Source organism: Mesocricetus auratus, unplaced genomic scaffold (assembly GCF_017639785.1).
Source record: "Mesocricetus auratus isolate SY011 unplaced genomic scaffold, BCM_Maur_2.0 Super-Scaffold_100676, whole genome shotgun sequence".
In the NCBI taxonomy this organism is placed as follows: domain Eukaryota; kingdom Metazoa; phylum Chordata; class Mammalia; order Rodentia; family Cricetidae; genus Mesocricetus; species Mesocricetus auratus.
The window spans coordinates 14,858,560-14,873,737 of NW_024429266.1; the positions used below are offsets into that span (position 1 = coordinate 14,858,560).

General features: G+C 49.0%; 1 protein-coding gene across 2 annotated transcripts in view; it reads right to left on the reverse strand.

Moving 5' to 3' along the window:
• Positions 1-6,016: 6,016 nt before the first annotated feature.
• The window catches only part of Kif26b (kinesin family member 26B), a 393,085-nt gene continuing 383,923 nt past the window's right edge, over positions 6,017-15,178 (reverse strand). For both annotated transcript variants that reach the window (XM_021231918.2, XM_013119200.3), the window contains one exon: positions 6,017-12,756. In XM_021231918.2, the coding sequence (XP_021087577.1) occupies positions 12,608-12,756 (149 nt within the window). In that variant the 3' untranslated portion in view covers positions 6,017-12,607. The remainder of the gene's footprint in view (positions 12,757-15,178) is intronic.

Sequence of the window (15,178 nt, forward strand, 5' to 3'; positions counted from 1 at the left end):
TCTTTCCTCAGCCGGCCACGGGAGTCGCTCACATCAGGGGCTCCCACACGTCTTGCTTCTCCCAGGCAGCGTTGCACTTAGAATTGATTCAGAGTGGCATGTGCATGGGTGGAACACTCTAGAGTACACCGAGCCAGACATCAGCAACACTAGCTGGACTCAGCTGGGTCCTTACAATCCTGTCCACTCAATGCCACACCATTCTTTGCTTGGTGGGGACCCAGAGCTGAGGTCCCATGCTGGGACAGAGCACAGCCACCTCACCTAGCCTCTCCCCACACCTTCATTCTCTTCTCTTCCCTGGGAGCTCAAAAGAAGTGATCTCAGGAAGCCCGAGGTACGCTGGAGCCCACAGGGCTCATTGACAGTAGAGTTGCCCTTTCACCGCGCAGAGAGGCAGGCAGATGTGAATTAGCCCAATGACTAAGGGCCACAGTTTCTCAAAAAGAGTATGAAGCAAGGGCTCCCCAATTGTTTTTCATACTGGTGTGGAAAAGGAAAAGCTGGGAGTCACCTCATGTGTCAAGGTGTTGCCTGAAGGGATTTGTAACTCTGCCACTCAACCACTTGGAAGAGCTGGGTTGAAGGAATAGGTGGGCCCTGGGCAGGCCAGGAGGCAGCTTTCCATCCTGGGGGATGTAATGCAGTTTATGTGGTGCTGGCCTTTAGAATATTCCACATAAACAATGGCTTGTGTGTCACAGAGGGACATTAACTGTGAGACAGTCTGTAGGAAGGGCTCTGCAAAAGAGAATTAGAATTCATGACTCAGGAGTTAGTATGAGCTAACATCTGCAGGACTCTGCAGGAACTCGCAACCAAACACTAACCTAACCCAACCCAAATATTATCCCCAGCGCTAGCCCTAACACTAACCCTATCCTAAACCAAACCCTAACCCTAAGCCTAATCAAATCCTAACCCTAACCCGAATACAAAACCTAACCCTAACCCTGTCCATAACTAAAACCCTAACCCTAACCCTGAGCTTTAACGTACCCCTAACCCAAATCCTAACCCCAACATAAAGTTTAACCCTAAGCCTAAGCCTAACACAAACACAAACACTAACACAAACCATAACCCTTAACCTAACCCTAACCCAAACTCTAACCCCAACACAAAGCCTAGCCCTAAGCCTAACTTAAACACTAAACCTAACACAAAGCTTAATCCTAAACCTAACCCTAACCCAAACACTAACACTAATACAAACCCTAATCCTAACTGCACTCCAGGAGTCCCTACAGAAAAACCTTCAGGTTTTGTTACTGCTGGAGTTTAGGCATTAAGTGTCCCTGCCAGGTGTGAGTGACAAGGGGTTTGTCCCCAGACTGGCACTCTTGAGAGACCTTTAAAGGTGGGACGTAGTAGAAAGTCTCTATGTTAGGATGACATGATTAGGATGGCCCACCTGTCCTTCCTCAGGGTTCCTGTCCTGCTCAGGTTCCTTGCCCTCCCCTACTCCATCATAGGATGACTCTGTAAGACCTTGGCACTGTGCCTTTGGACTTCCAGCCTCCTGAACCTTGATCCACATGTGTTTCTATTGTAAAAAAGGTCAGAAAATGAACAAAATCCACTGTTGTCTTAGGCCTGCTGAGCAAAGACCAGATCACAGCATATCCTTGCACACTGCCTGCGGTTAGCCACTGAAAAATCCCCAGGAGAAGCCAGACAGGACAGACCAGGGCTTGGCTCTGACACATGAGAATACAGACATGCTCTGGTACTGCAGGTCATGGTTCTCAAGGATTCCTCAGACAAGAATCAGAGAGTAGACTGAGAGAGGGATAGGAAGAGAGGGGGGGGGAGAGAGAGGAGAGAGAAAGAGAGAGGGACAGAGGGAGGGAGGGAAGGAGGGGGGGGGAGAGAGAGAGAGACAGAGACAGAAAGAGAGAGTCAGTCAGTCCCAGGACATAGTTTCTTTTGTATATAAATTCCCCTTTCTTTGATAGCTCTGCCTGAACCCTCCATGTCATAACTCATTTTGTGTGTGGCTCTGTGCTAAGTCACAGAAGGCAGCCTCTGCCCCCAGAAGCCAAGTTCAAAGACAGATGTGCATGCCCTTTGTTAAAATACGTAGACGCCGCACAGGCCAAGAATTTGGTGCATCTTCTAACGGATGTGCTGACCTTGTGAGAACTCCTTTTTATACATTTGTGGAATGAACAAGCAAGTGAATCCATGAAACAGGTATAAGAAGGAAGAGAAAACTTCGTTTGGGGCCATCAGGGAATCTTTTATTCATTGTTCAGATGGACAGTTGAAGGCCACTTGGTGTGTGTAAAACGCCCTGTAACAATGTTTCATTCCTGTTGTTACAGCGAGTTCACAACTAGGACTTTATCCTCAGGGATGTGTCAGAGAAATTAAAGAAGAGATTCATGCTTAATGTGTTTGTGACAGTGTAACTGATGACAATGGGAAGTGAGTGCAAGCTCACGGGCCATGACTGGGGATAGGGTGCATCAAGGGGACCTAGTCCATATGATAAAATGTTCCACAGCTGGCCCAGTCCTGTCATTAGAGCATACACTGTGCTGTTCTGGCTGTGCTGGTGGGACTGAGGGAAAGGGTCTTCATAGTCAAGTTTATTTGTAACGAGAGAGACAGAGAGAGAAAGAGACACACAGAGAGAAACAGGCACATACACAGAGGGTGTGAGAGGAGAGAGGGAAAGAGACACAGAGACAGACAGACAGACAGACAGAGACAGAGATCATGCACAAACTAATGATAATAGCAGCAGTGTTTCTCATTGGTGTGAGCTAAAAGGTGATTTTTATTTCCTAGTTCCATCTTTATAAGTCCAGTTTTTAAAAAATTAAAAAATAAAGGTGCCTAGTGCCAGCACACCTGTTATCCCAGCCCTTGGCTGAGGAAGGAAGGGTGCTATGACTTCAATCCCAGCATGGACTACATATACAGAGCAGGTTCCAGAACAGTCCAGGCAACAGAGTGGCACTTGCTCTCAAACAAAACACAACAAAGGGTTAAAAACTAAAAAGCAGCCAGGTGGGGGTGTTGGTGGCACATGCCTTTAATCCCAGCACTCGGGAGACAGAGGCAGGCAGATCTCTGTGAGTTTGAGACCAGCATGGTCTATAAGAGCTAGTTCCAGGACAGCCTCCAAAGCCACAGAGAAACATTGTCTCAAAAAACCAAAAACAAACACACAAAACTAAAAAGCAAACCCAATTCCTGGGTCCCACCATGGAAGAAGGAACAGGGTAGTTCCAAAATTTTAGCGATGAAAAGTAATGCAGCCACCATGTACCCTGAAGGCAGATGGGCCTACACAGTAGCTCCCCTATGATGACAGCATGGTGACCTGCCAATCACCTCCTCCAGGCAGGTGGACAATGCTCACTGTGCCATCATGTCTCTCCTCCTCCTTCCTTGTGCTCTAAAAAACACTTCCCAGTGGAGGCTTGGTCCTGGGCCCTCACTGCAGGAAAGGGAAGAGGCCTTTGCTGTTGATGATAATGCTATGTATTCTCCTGTCGCCATGGGTAACTGTGTGTAACTGGAAGCCCAGGATTTATTTTATCCCCGTGACCAGAAGGGAGGTTCATAAAGGCTTCTTCAGTGCTTGCTTCTACATGGGTGCCACAGGATTCAGAAACACCATGTGCTTTCATGTCTTAGGGAGTAGTGTTAGGAATTCGGAAGCCAGGGTTGGTTGGTGGCTGGGAGGTCTCGGCTGTGGTTGTGTGTATAATAGACCACGGGCCTAGGTTTGGCCCTGGTACCAAGCACTGCTACCCCCTCCTCTGTGAACTGTGGGCTTTGTGTCAGCTAGGGTTTTCCAAATTCAGTCCTCTGGTACCTTCCTCAAGGGACCCTGAAGTTTCTGCACCTCCATTCCTGGCTCTCCTGCTACATCATCTCCCCGAGATGGTTGGTTGGCTCACTCGTTCGGCTGGTGTTGGTTGAGTGCTCCTTGAGCTACAGGATTGGTTCTGGATGCTAGGAAAGGGGGACAGGAAAAACTCAGCCAGCAGCCTCCACAACATCCAGCTAAATCTTTGTGGCCATACTCCAAGTATCCCACGTGATTATAAGGATTTTCGAGAAATGCCTTCAGTTAGAGCAGAAGATGGAGGCCCCAGACACTGTGACAGCCCCTATATAGAATACAAAACTCTGCTAGGAACAGGAATAGCCTGACCTGCTAATTCGGGATGAAAGACCCTTGCATGGCTGTTCATGGCATCATAGTCCCAAAGGCAGCTAGCTGACCATGGGCATCGCAGTACTGTGGTAGACAAAATAGCAACAGGCTTGTTGGTTGAATAGAAAAGAATGACGTCATGGGTTGGATATGAAACATCCCACAGGCTCTTGTGTTTGAGCATTTGGTGCTCAGCCAGTGGCATGATTTAAGGAGGTAATAGAACCTTTGGTCTTGAGGCCCCTGAACAGCCTGGAGAGCTACAGCCTGGCTTTCTTTCTGCTTCCTGGTAGGACCAGCTGCTGCCTCAGAACCATTGCGGATGAGCTATACTACCTGGTGGGCCCACCATGATGGACTATATACCATGAAACCATGAACTAAAATAAATCTTTCTCCTCTTAGGTTGCTTCTGGCAGATACATGGCCACACGTATAAAACAAATGGAAGAGGCTGGAAAGATGGCTGGTCAGTCAGGTGCTGGCCACACAGGCTTGAGGACCGGATTTGATCCCCAGAACCAACCAGTGCTTTAAAGAAGCCAGATATGGTGGTGTGTACTTGCAATGCCAGCACTGAGGAGGTGGAGACAGGAGGATTCCTAGGGTTTACCAGATGGCCTAGTCTAGACAGCAAGTTCCAGGCCAGTAAGAAATCCTGCTTCAAGAAATGCGGTGGACTGTGCCCAAAGAAAAACATCTGAGGTTGACCTCTGACCCCCACACTTAGGTCACACACATCCGTGCCCCACACAGACACAGAGACACAGACACAGACACACACACACACACACACACAGACAGACACACACAGATACACACACACACACACACACACACACACACACAATGTGGATAGCAATCTAGAAACTTGACTATGTAAAACACAGAGTTGTTCTGATGACCACGTTCATTGTCCTGGCCAGTTCCCCTCGGAGGGCAGGCGTGAACTGGGGACGAGATGCCTGACCCTGGAGAACTGAGGGATGGAGGTCTTCATGGAGGAGCAAGAGGACTGGGAGCAATCCCCTCTCCGCCAAGGCATTCTCTGTTCTCCCAAGGGGCTGATGTGCACAGCAATCCTCAAGCTTCCCGAGACGGTGTTCCCACTAAGGCCCCTGAGGTTGTTTCCATAGAGTATCTTTGGTGGCCTATGGGAGCCCAGGAAGGTCTTGTCTAGGATCTGAGGAGAAGAAAAGCAAGAGCCTTAGGGCCCCACAGGCCAGGCAAGGTTCAGAGCAAGGTCAGTGACTCAGAGCAGTCCTGGGCAGAAGCAAGAGTACGTGTTTGTTTCCATGGTGACCGGGCCTGTCCCCCAGGCACTGGTGCACCCAATGACCACTACTGCTACTGTGTCGACACCTGTCCTTGGGAGCAGGGGCTGCCCTAGGAGATGTTTGTACAGTCCTGATCTTTTTTTCTCCTTCTTTTGGAATGTGTTTAGCCATAGTTGAGACAAATTCCAGTATAATGAGGAACCCTGTGTCCAGGCTAAAGTCATCTGCAACCACAGCACACGCCCTGACTCTGTGTGACAGACCCCAGAAGTACTGAGCGGAGGTGGGCTCTACACCATGCCAGTAGACTCTCTGGGATGGAGGACCATTCCTGGGATTTGGTGACGTAATCCTCCCCTCCATCCATTCCTGCTTGAGGCTCTGACTTGTTGGAGGACAGCCCCACAGTAGGACAAGCCAGGTGAATCCCAGAGGACCTGCGGGGCCTCGCCTCCCCCTCTCTAAGGCATAGCTTTACCATGGTGAAGCACCTTGGTTCTTGAACTGCATCTCCCTTGTGCACAAAGGACCTTTTGGGTAGAGAAGGAGGCATGAGTCTGGGTAGATAAAAGTGAACATTTAATGCCACCATAGTTTGATTCTTTTAAACACCAGATTTTTTTTTTACAACATTTTATACTTCATATGCCACAAAGTCAGAGACCGTAGCCAGCAAACAACATCTTCACACCAGGAAATCGCACATAGCTTAATGATTTTCATGTCACCAGCTGATGAGAACTATAGAATTCAATTCTTTTCTGGACTGTTCTCCAGGCAATCTGTTCATATTTACCATGATCAAGCCAACAGCTAAATTTTAGATAGTTATGTAAAAGCCCATACACAAAAACCCAGCCTGCAAACGGGCTATTGGGGACCTGCCCAAGGCAGAAGAGTTAAAATTTTGACTATTGAACAAATAACTGTGTTTAAAAAATTAACAGCAAACACTTGCGAGCTAAGAACTTAATTTCTAAAACAGCACCAATCCTCTATCCAGGTAAACAGTGACTTTGAAACAATGACTATAAATGCCACCATCGACTTTTAAAACGAAGGCTCATGGACTTGTGAAGTTGCCGATTCTGACACCATCAATGTACTTAGGCAGGCCTGTCTCCAATTTCCCAGTGGGCCCATTTCTACAGATAAGCATATCGATATATACATACATACATCACTCATCGTGGATTCTCATAGTCAGAGCTGGAAGAACCGCAAAGACCTTGTACCACAATGTCCTCATTTTACAACTTAGAAAATCCGAGTTCCGGAAGAGTTGCTTGTGTCGCAGGCAACAGGTAGGTCTACTGTTGAAAACAGAATTAGCCTCGGGGCCTTTGTCTTATGCTGTTCGTCTGTGTTACACACCCTCTGTACAGACACACCCATAATGTCCACATACTGGCACAGAGGAGCGTCGTGTGATCGTGTACACACTCTGGGTGCAAGGTGGTCTAAGAGAGAGCCCAGGTGTCTGGGCTCATGTCCCAGACCTGCTATGAGACCCTTCTGTGGACTGGGCCCGTTAGTGACCATTGATGTCAGTTTCTTCATCTATATATGATCCCCCCTACCCTGGAGAGAGCGTCTCATTTCTTCAAACCGTGTCCCACCAATTACACAGTTCCTTTCCTTTTATACTAGCCCAGGAGGGCAGCTTTTATGACTCCCCGACACACTGTCTACAGGGGACCCGAGGCCCAGCAAAATGCAGCAGCCCACCCAAGGTTTATGCTAGTGACAGCACCAGCTGCGGCCCCGGCTCCCTGCCTCCTAGCTCCAGGGTTTCCCTCCTCATTCTAGCTGCCTCTCAAATGAGACTACTGGCCCAATCCCCTCTCTGCCTCTCAGAGATCCAGCGAGGGGACACATGCCATAAGTATTACAGGTTGTAAGACTCACTAAAGTGCTTTGGTTTCTTTAACAAACAGATAGCTACAACATCTATCCAAGGCCAGGACCTCTTGGGGATCTTGGGGATGGGTAGAAGTTAACACTGTCAGGACTTTCCTCAGGGGCTGTGTGGAGACCCAGCTGGAGGAGGCTGGATCCTCTGCTACTGAGGTCCATGGAACCCGCTTCCCGACTTCACCACCATGCCAACTGGGAAGGAAGAACTTTGTCTCAGAGAGCCAGCCAAGCACAGCTCTGCAGTCGGAGGAGGAGATCCCCACCCCCGTCGGTATCCATCCTCCCTTCCCTGGCCCAGGACGCTGCCAATAGACTTTGCTGGAGTAAAGAAAACAGAAGAGAAAGACAGAGATGGAGCAAGCACACACCGCGACAGAGCACGTGGAGGGCATTCTTGAACACGATGCGTAAAGAGATCCAGAAATGCAAGCGGTGCTACAGGACAGCGTTCTGAGGTTGTAAGTCAGTGGGAATGTCTCTGTAAGTCAAGCCTGGCTGTGGGGAACAGAGATGGGAAGACTCCTTGGGGAAAGGTCATTCTAAGTGTGCATAGAACAAATGCATGACTCTGGGATCGAAACGCTCACTCCCACAACTGTGGCACCCGGAATTGCTGTATGTGGAGAATGTTAGGCTTGGGCCTACCCACAGTGCCACACTGTTGTGACATCAGCTCAGGTTTCGAATAGGTCCACCCCTAAGTAGAATGTGTTTAGGGACCAATAAATTAACTCGCAGGATTTTTCAAAAAACTTTTTTTTGGAGAGGATATATTGGATTTAAGAGTTTCTTGTGTTAGAATTCTGCTTTTACTCTTATGAAAATAATGCAGAATTTGTCATTTCAGGGTATGTTCCGGATGACACACTAGGAGATTGCTAAAGGATGCAGTTTATGCATTGTTTTACAAACAGCTGTGTAATGTTGTAAAGTGGTTACAGACATTTGTTCAGAAGAGGGGAGTGGTACTCTGTATAATATAAAAGAACACTGTGTTTCTATCACTTCAAAAAAACAGAAAAAAATAGAGTAGACCCATGTCTGTGAAACTTGCCCTCAGCAGTTTAACTTGGCATGGAGAAGAGCGAGCCGTGCCGACCCCTCCCCTGCGGTGCTGTCACACATGTGTTAGCACTGAGGGCACCTCTCTCAATGCAGAAAGCCCGGCCATGATGCTAGGCAGTGGCAGGGAGGCTCCAGGGACAATGACAGTGGATGTCTTAGTCAGCATCAACTTGTGGAACACAGGATTTTCAACCTGTGTCTAATGGGCACTGGCTTTGGGTTTCAAAGATAAACTACCCTAAAAGGGAGGAAATATTTTTGTATTATGTCCAAGGAAAGAACAACATTCCGGAAATCTGTTTTCAATTTGGGAAGGAACTGGTGCTTAGTAATTTCTTTTACAGACTAGAATTCTTGGTGGAACAAGGAACCCAAAAAAACATTCACTTTGGGCTCAATTACCGATCAGCAAAGGCCATGTTTGCACAGTGCAAATGGTGGACTTTTGGCAACCCACCTTCTCTACCAGGAAGTCAAGGGCAGACGGCAGGTTCGAAATACAAGTCTTACAGGAAGGCTTATGAGTGAGCTCAGATTAATGAGGGGCACGAGAATATGAAGAGCAGAGAAGGTGGCTGTCCCTGGGGAGGTGAGGTCCACGCCCCTCGTAGCCGGTGCAGCAAGCACAGACTGAGTGTGTACGTCCTTTTGACGGCACACGGCACGAGTGATCCTTCCTGGACTCTAGACTCCAAGCTTAAGCTGATATCCACGACAAATGGGACCTGGTTTCTGCCCGATGAGCATGTTTTCTGCCTCTTTTCTGGGCCTGTGTGGTGGTCCTTACCCCAGCCTCTAGCTCAGGAGCCCTTCTACCTCTAGAGGTCATCGCTCGGGTCGTTGCTCTGTCACTAGGGCACCCACCTCGGCATTTGCGTCCTATGTTTCCCATGTTCAGAGCAGCAATTGGAGTTGAAACCACACATGCCAGTTTCAACTCTGCAGAGATGAAAGTGAAAGACAGCCTCACGGGGTGTCCAGGAGGGTTCAAGGAAAAGACCAAAGCTTCCAGCTCTTAGGTGGGTGTTGAAAACCAAGACAAAGCAAATGCAGGCTCCCTGGGAGAAGCAACCCCTCCCCGACACCCCGGGGAGATGAACTAAGGGTTTCCTCCTGGGAGAATGATGTCCCTGTCTCAGATTTGTACTCAGATTTTTTTTTCAGGTTTACCTGGCTGCTTCTACCTCACATTAATTCTTTGAAGCAGGGCTAGAGTTGGGGAAAATGGGCAGAATTTAAGTAAGACATATGTCTCTAAATATTAATATTAAAAAGAATGATTCCAGCCTTTCTGTAGACAGATAATCAAGTAGAAGTAAGTTCCTTGACATCCCTTTTGCCCTCTTGGATTTTTTCTTTGTTTGTTTTGTTTTTTTCCAACCCAAATCTGGAACCACTTCCCACTGGCACTGTCTTCAGATGTTAGGACTACTTCTTTGTGCCTAAAGTTCTGTATTCCCACAGGCAGATTAAAGGCAGGGCAGGGAACAGGTGCATCATGGGATGCAGGGGTTCTCCACAAGCTATCAGTTAAGATAATGCAATGTGGTAGATTAAGATGCTTGCAGTTTACTTTGGAGGGGGACAAGTTATGAGAATGAACAAGAGATGTACACTATTTCACACAAATATCTCCATGCACCACAGCCTGTTGGATCCCATGGGATGCTTTGCCATGTGGTTGTGACCTCTTTGGAAGCTAACCTGGCTTGGTAAAGGAACCCTAGTACCATTGCTAAGCCATTGCTGCTGCAGCATGAAGTTACTTGGAATGCATGCAAACAGGTCTGCACGGGAGGCAACCGAAGTCTACTTCCCCAAGAGAACCTTCTGAAGGAGGGTCTGCTCTCTATGGACGAGTCAGCATGATCTCACTCCAGCAAAGGTACTGGGCTCTGTTGGTGGCCCACTAAAGGATTCACTGGGGCCTGATGACCTCAGGATTAAGGGAAAAGGCAGCAGGGACCAAAGCCAAGCTCACAGATTACTAATCAAATGAATTCGCTCTCGTGCAGGGAAAAGAAATCCAGACATGCTCACTTTTAAAAACTTTCCCAAACCAAGACCTTTTGTGAAAAACAAAACACAGAAGTACATTTCAAACCACCAATCAAAACAGATGTTCGTAGTATTGGCATCCCTACGGGTCCAGAGCTTCCAAGAACATTGTTGTTAAGAAGGTCCGTGCACACATGTGTTACAAGGCTGAGGTCGGCCCTGAGCCCAGGACTCCTGCAGAATGGCCCTGAGGAGGAGCTGTGGAAGATCTGGGGAGGCCCTGCTTCCCCAGGAGACATACTTGTTAAAGTTGTAGGATGCACGAAGAGCGGATGGGCTATTCCAGAGCTTAGACCATTCAACCAGCAGCTTGGGACCCTTTTTCTTAAGCATCAACTCCTAGGAATGTGCAAAGCAGGACTTGTGACCCATGAGACTGACCTTTGGTCCACAGAGCTGACCTGTAGTACAGTCATGCTGGTGGTCTCATCTGTGCCCTGTTCTGGGTAAAGGGTCAGGTGCCATGGCACTCACATGACTTCAGGTCCTGTGCAGTGAGTTCTGCTGGGACATACCGTGCTGGGCTGGGGTACATGTGGCCAGAGCGAGGGCTGACCTAGAAATACAAAAGTCTTTCTCTTTGGGAGCGTCTGGCATTGAGGAGTTGGTTGGTGGGAGGGCAGGGATGCAGAGCCCTCTTTCCAAACCCTGAGCATGTATATGCACAGGCGGGCTGCATCGGCTCTGGGAGAGCGGAGAATTCTCCATTCTCCCCGGATGCTGGGTTGTTCCAGCAGCCTGTGGTCAGCGGAAGCCTGGTCATCCCATGCCGCAGGCCTGTATCCCTAACATGGTTCAACAATCCTGTGGGAGGGGAGTAATTTGAGAATGAAGTCCTCAGTTTTAGGGGGGAGCAAGATCTCGGTCTCTCCATTCATTTAGCCCTGCCCTGCATATCCAGGGTTCCGGAATTTGGGGATGTGTTTCCTCTCTCTGCCTCAGGATACCACAGCTTCAGGGACGAGCTTCAGAGGTTTTAGGACAGGTTGAGAGCTGACCTCTTACTAGTGGACAGGGCCCTCGGTGACAGAAAGCTATGCAACCCTAACCCCAAGCCTCCTTTTCCAAAATGGATGTCAAGTCTCTGAACCCATGTAAGCAGCCCAAGAGAGTCTCAACAACAGACAACCTCCACCTTGGATAAATAACACCACAGAACATGAAGACAAATAGACAGCATCTACTGAAGCCATTCAAGATGTCCATCCACAGGCTTTGGACTGGAAAGGAACATGAACTTGTTTTGAGGATCACAGATCCATGAAACAAACAAGAACACGGGCCCAGGTCACCTGGATGCACTTCCCCTTAAAGACATCCCTCCTCCTCACTAAAGCTCATGTGCACCCATTCTATGCGTGACCATGGAGCTGTTGGCTGACCTGCTGCTCACGGAAGGTGACATCTCCTGTCCCCTGCCCTTCTAAACCTCCCTGGGAATCACGCTGGCTCATGCCAATGCAGTTTCCATGTTCTGAGTGGCCTTACCAGAATAACCATGAAAGACAGTTAACATTTATTCAGCTGCAATACTGATTAGGAAATATCACTACAAACACAGCTTCTTAGGAACAAACAGCAAGTCAGAACCAAGAGAAAACGAGCTGTAGATACATTTCAAAAACTGGGCTTGAGTTTTCGGTTTTGTTGATTTCTTCTTGACTAGCACCATCTGGACGCAAGAAAGTATGAACACAAATGTTTGGATAATCATAAAGATTTGCAAGGCACTTAATCCATCATTCTGGGTCGTCTTGTTGGTGTTTTGCTTTCAATGGCAATCCCACGTCACCCTCCCCTTCCTCACAACCCCAAGCTAAGAGTCTCTGCTAGCGGCCCTAATGTACAGAGACCTTCCAGGTTCCTCAAAGTGCTTTCTCAGTCCCGCGGGTTTTCCCATCATTTCTTCCTTCCACATGTTGGTGTCTTTACCTTTCTTCCCCACAGAGAACAAAGGAAACATCGCCTTTCGCTCCTCGCTCACTCCAGACTTGCCACCAACCTTCATCCGCATCCTGCGTCTTGAGTGCTGCCAGCACAGAGGGCCTTGGAGGGTGGTGTCCTGTTGAAGTCCTAGGGAGTGAGGGACTGATGGCTTGGAACCCAGTGGTCCTTATCGGCGCCTGGAGGTGATGTCAAAGCAGGTGATCATCATGAGATGTGCCTTGCAGAAGTTGACACGGCTCTCCAGGCGCTCTGTCACGCCCTCCAGTGCCTCCAGGTACTCCAGAGAATCCAGCTGCAGGACTTGTTCCAAGTCAACTGAAAGAGAAAGGAGCTCTTGGAGCTGGGAGAGCTACTTGTAGGAAGGGCTGCCTCCCCCACACCCACCTCCTCTGGGCTAAGGTTGCCTGAGTTGTGCAACACGAATATCCCCTCCCGCCTGGTCCTCAGCATTCACTGGGGAAAGGCAGACACGCCCTTCATGGATTCTAACTCCTTAACATTCAGACACAGTTCTGAAGAGCAGGGAGGTGGTCTAGAGCCTTCCCGTGCCTGCCCCAGCTGCCTCCAACATGGACTTGTGAGGTTCCCACTCTACTGCTCTGTTAACGAACACAAGCAGCTTTAGGGAGCTGTGGCAGCAAGAGTCCCCCTTTCAGGAATGATGTCACTAGAGTGACACGCATATTCCACCCCCCTAGAAAGAGCAGGTCCCGCTCCTGGTGTTGCTGCCTCTCAGTCTGGGAATCGCCGCTCTGCTCTTTCTGCTTGTTGCTTTGTTTCTGTGTCTTAGACAGGGTCTCATGTATCACAAGTTGGCCTCCAACTCTCTATGCAGCTGAAGTGGGCCTTAATCTTCCAGTCTCCCTGTCTCTTCCCTCTGAGAGTTGAGGTGGTTAGTGTGAACCATCACCTGACCCAGTTTCTTCAGTCTCACTCACTGGCCACTGGGAGGTATAGATGATGTTTAAAAAAATGTGTATTAATAACAGAAACCCCCCTTAGGCTCCAAAGACAATTTGAGTTATATAGTCGTGAAGTCTTACACTGGGTTCAGGTCTATAGCACCAAAGGTCTTTGCCTATCCCCTTCCTCAGGGGCAGAGGTCTGGAGCCCCCTTGCCCCTTTATGGCTTGGCAGAGTGGTAGACAGTTCTAGGGTACTACAACGGGCCCACATGGGGGGGTGCAGCATGGACAGCAACTAATTGGTATGGGTAGCCTGGCAGGAGCTTCACATTGGATTCCTATTTGGGCAACATCACCTCAGCTGGCATTATTTCCTCCACTGCAACACAAGTGGAGGGAGCGATAGGATCCCTACCCGGCTTCTCCCATCCACCCTGAGTCGCTGATGTATGCAACAACACATATGAGACGGATGTGCAAGACCACACCCTGCCTCAGGACCACGAGTTCTGTGATGGAGTGGAGTTCTCTTGCAGGGGCAGCCCCTCCATCTAGTCAGAAAGGGAGCCTCAGGGTTCCATTGCTAACAAGGATTGTGGCTAGAAACAGACCCAGGGCCCCTGCATCTCAGCCCAGTGTACTGAAATCAGAGCCTTACCTTACTGTAAGTACATCAGGGATTACCACAGCCCCCACTGTAAAGAGGCAGCGGGAGGAAAAACTAAGCCTGGATATGGATCCCAGTACATTGCCCTTCTAGCAGGGCCTGCGACCCATCAGGGAGTGTCAGCACGCAGCCTCCTTGATTTCCTCCCATTCCTGCTTTAAATTTAACTTAAAATGTGTACTTCCCCCTTTCGTGTAACCTTCTATACATTGTTTCTCTCAGAAAAAACAAAACAAAACAAAAAACCCTTACTCTTGACATGTACCAAGGCAGGAAGAAAGCAGTCGCCCCCTCCAACCATCTGAGGCCCATATGTATGGATATGTAAGCTCATTTGAATTCCAGAAAAAGAAAAAGTGAGTTTAGAAAATGAAGACCATTTTCAGGCCTGCCTTGGGCACAAGCTTCTCTTGAAAAATGAAGTTCTAAGAAGATGGTGGGAGTGAGGACGCTGCCTGAGGGAAGTCCCCGTGACCAGGGAGAACCCAGGATCCGAGGAGGAAGCGAGTGAGAGCCGAGCAGGAGAAAGACACACTGGGCTGCGTGTTTATGTCTCAGTCACATTTTAGCTCCTGCCCTTGTTCCTGGGTTAGTCTCTTTCTACCCGAGATAAAGACTCCGTTGGTGGGAGACTTTGTGTCTTTGTCCAGATCCCCAACCAAGGAATTAACCATGTGCTGTGGAAGCAGGCATTGGAAGTGTCTACTGCCAGGAGCATCCGACTGAACTCTGGGATAACGGCAGCTATTCCCACCAGATGCCAAACTCCTTCTCCTGGTCATGCAGGCTAAGCAATCATCCCAGCCTAGAACTGCCCTGCGAGACGGGCATGGCCTCTCTCTTCTATCTCACACTAGGGAAACCAAGACCCAGAGAATCAAACACTTTACCCAAACTCACACAGCCAGCATGTAGCAAAGAAACCCCAAAAATCCAAAACCAAAAACAGTGCCCAAATCAGGTCTGTGGGACCCTGAGCAGAGCCACAGAGGCAACCCAAAATAGTAGGACTCTCTGTCCTCTGGGCTACCAAGAAAGAGACAGTGTGTGTGTGTGTGGGGGGGTGGAGATTGCTCTCAGTGGGCACAGGTGGGGGGCTGAGGGGTGGGGTGGGGTGGGGTGGGGGTGGAGATTGCTCTCAGTGGGCACAGATGGGGGGTGAGGG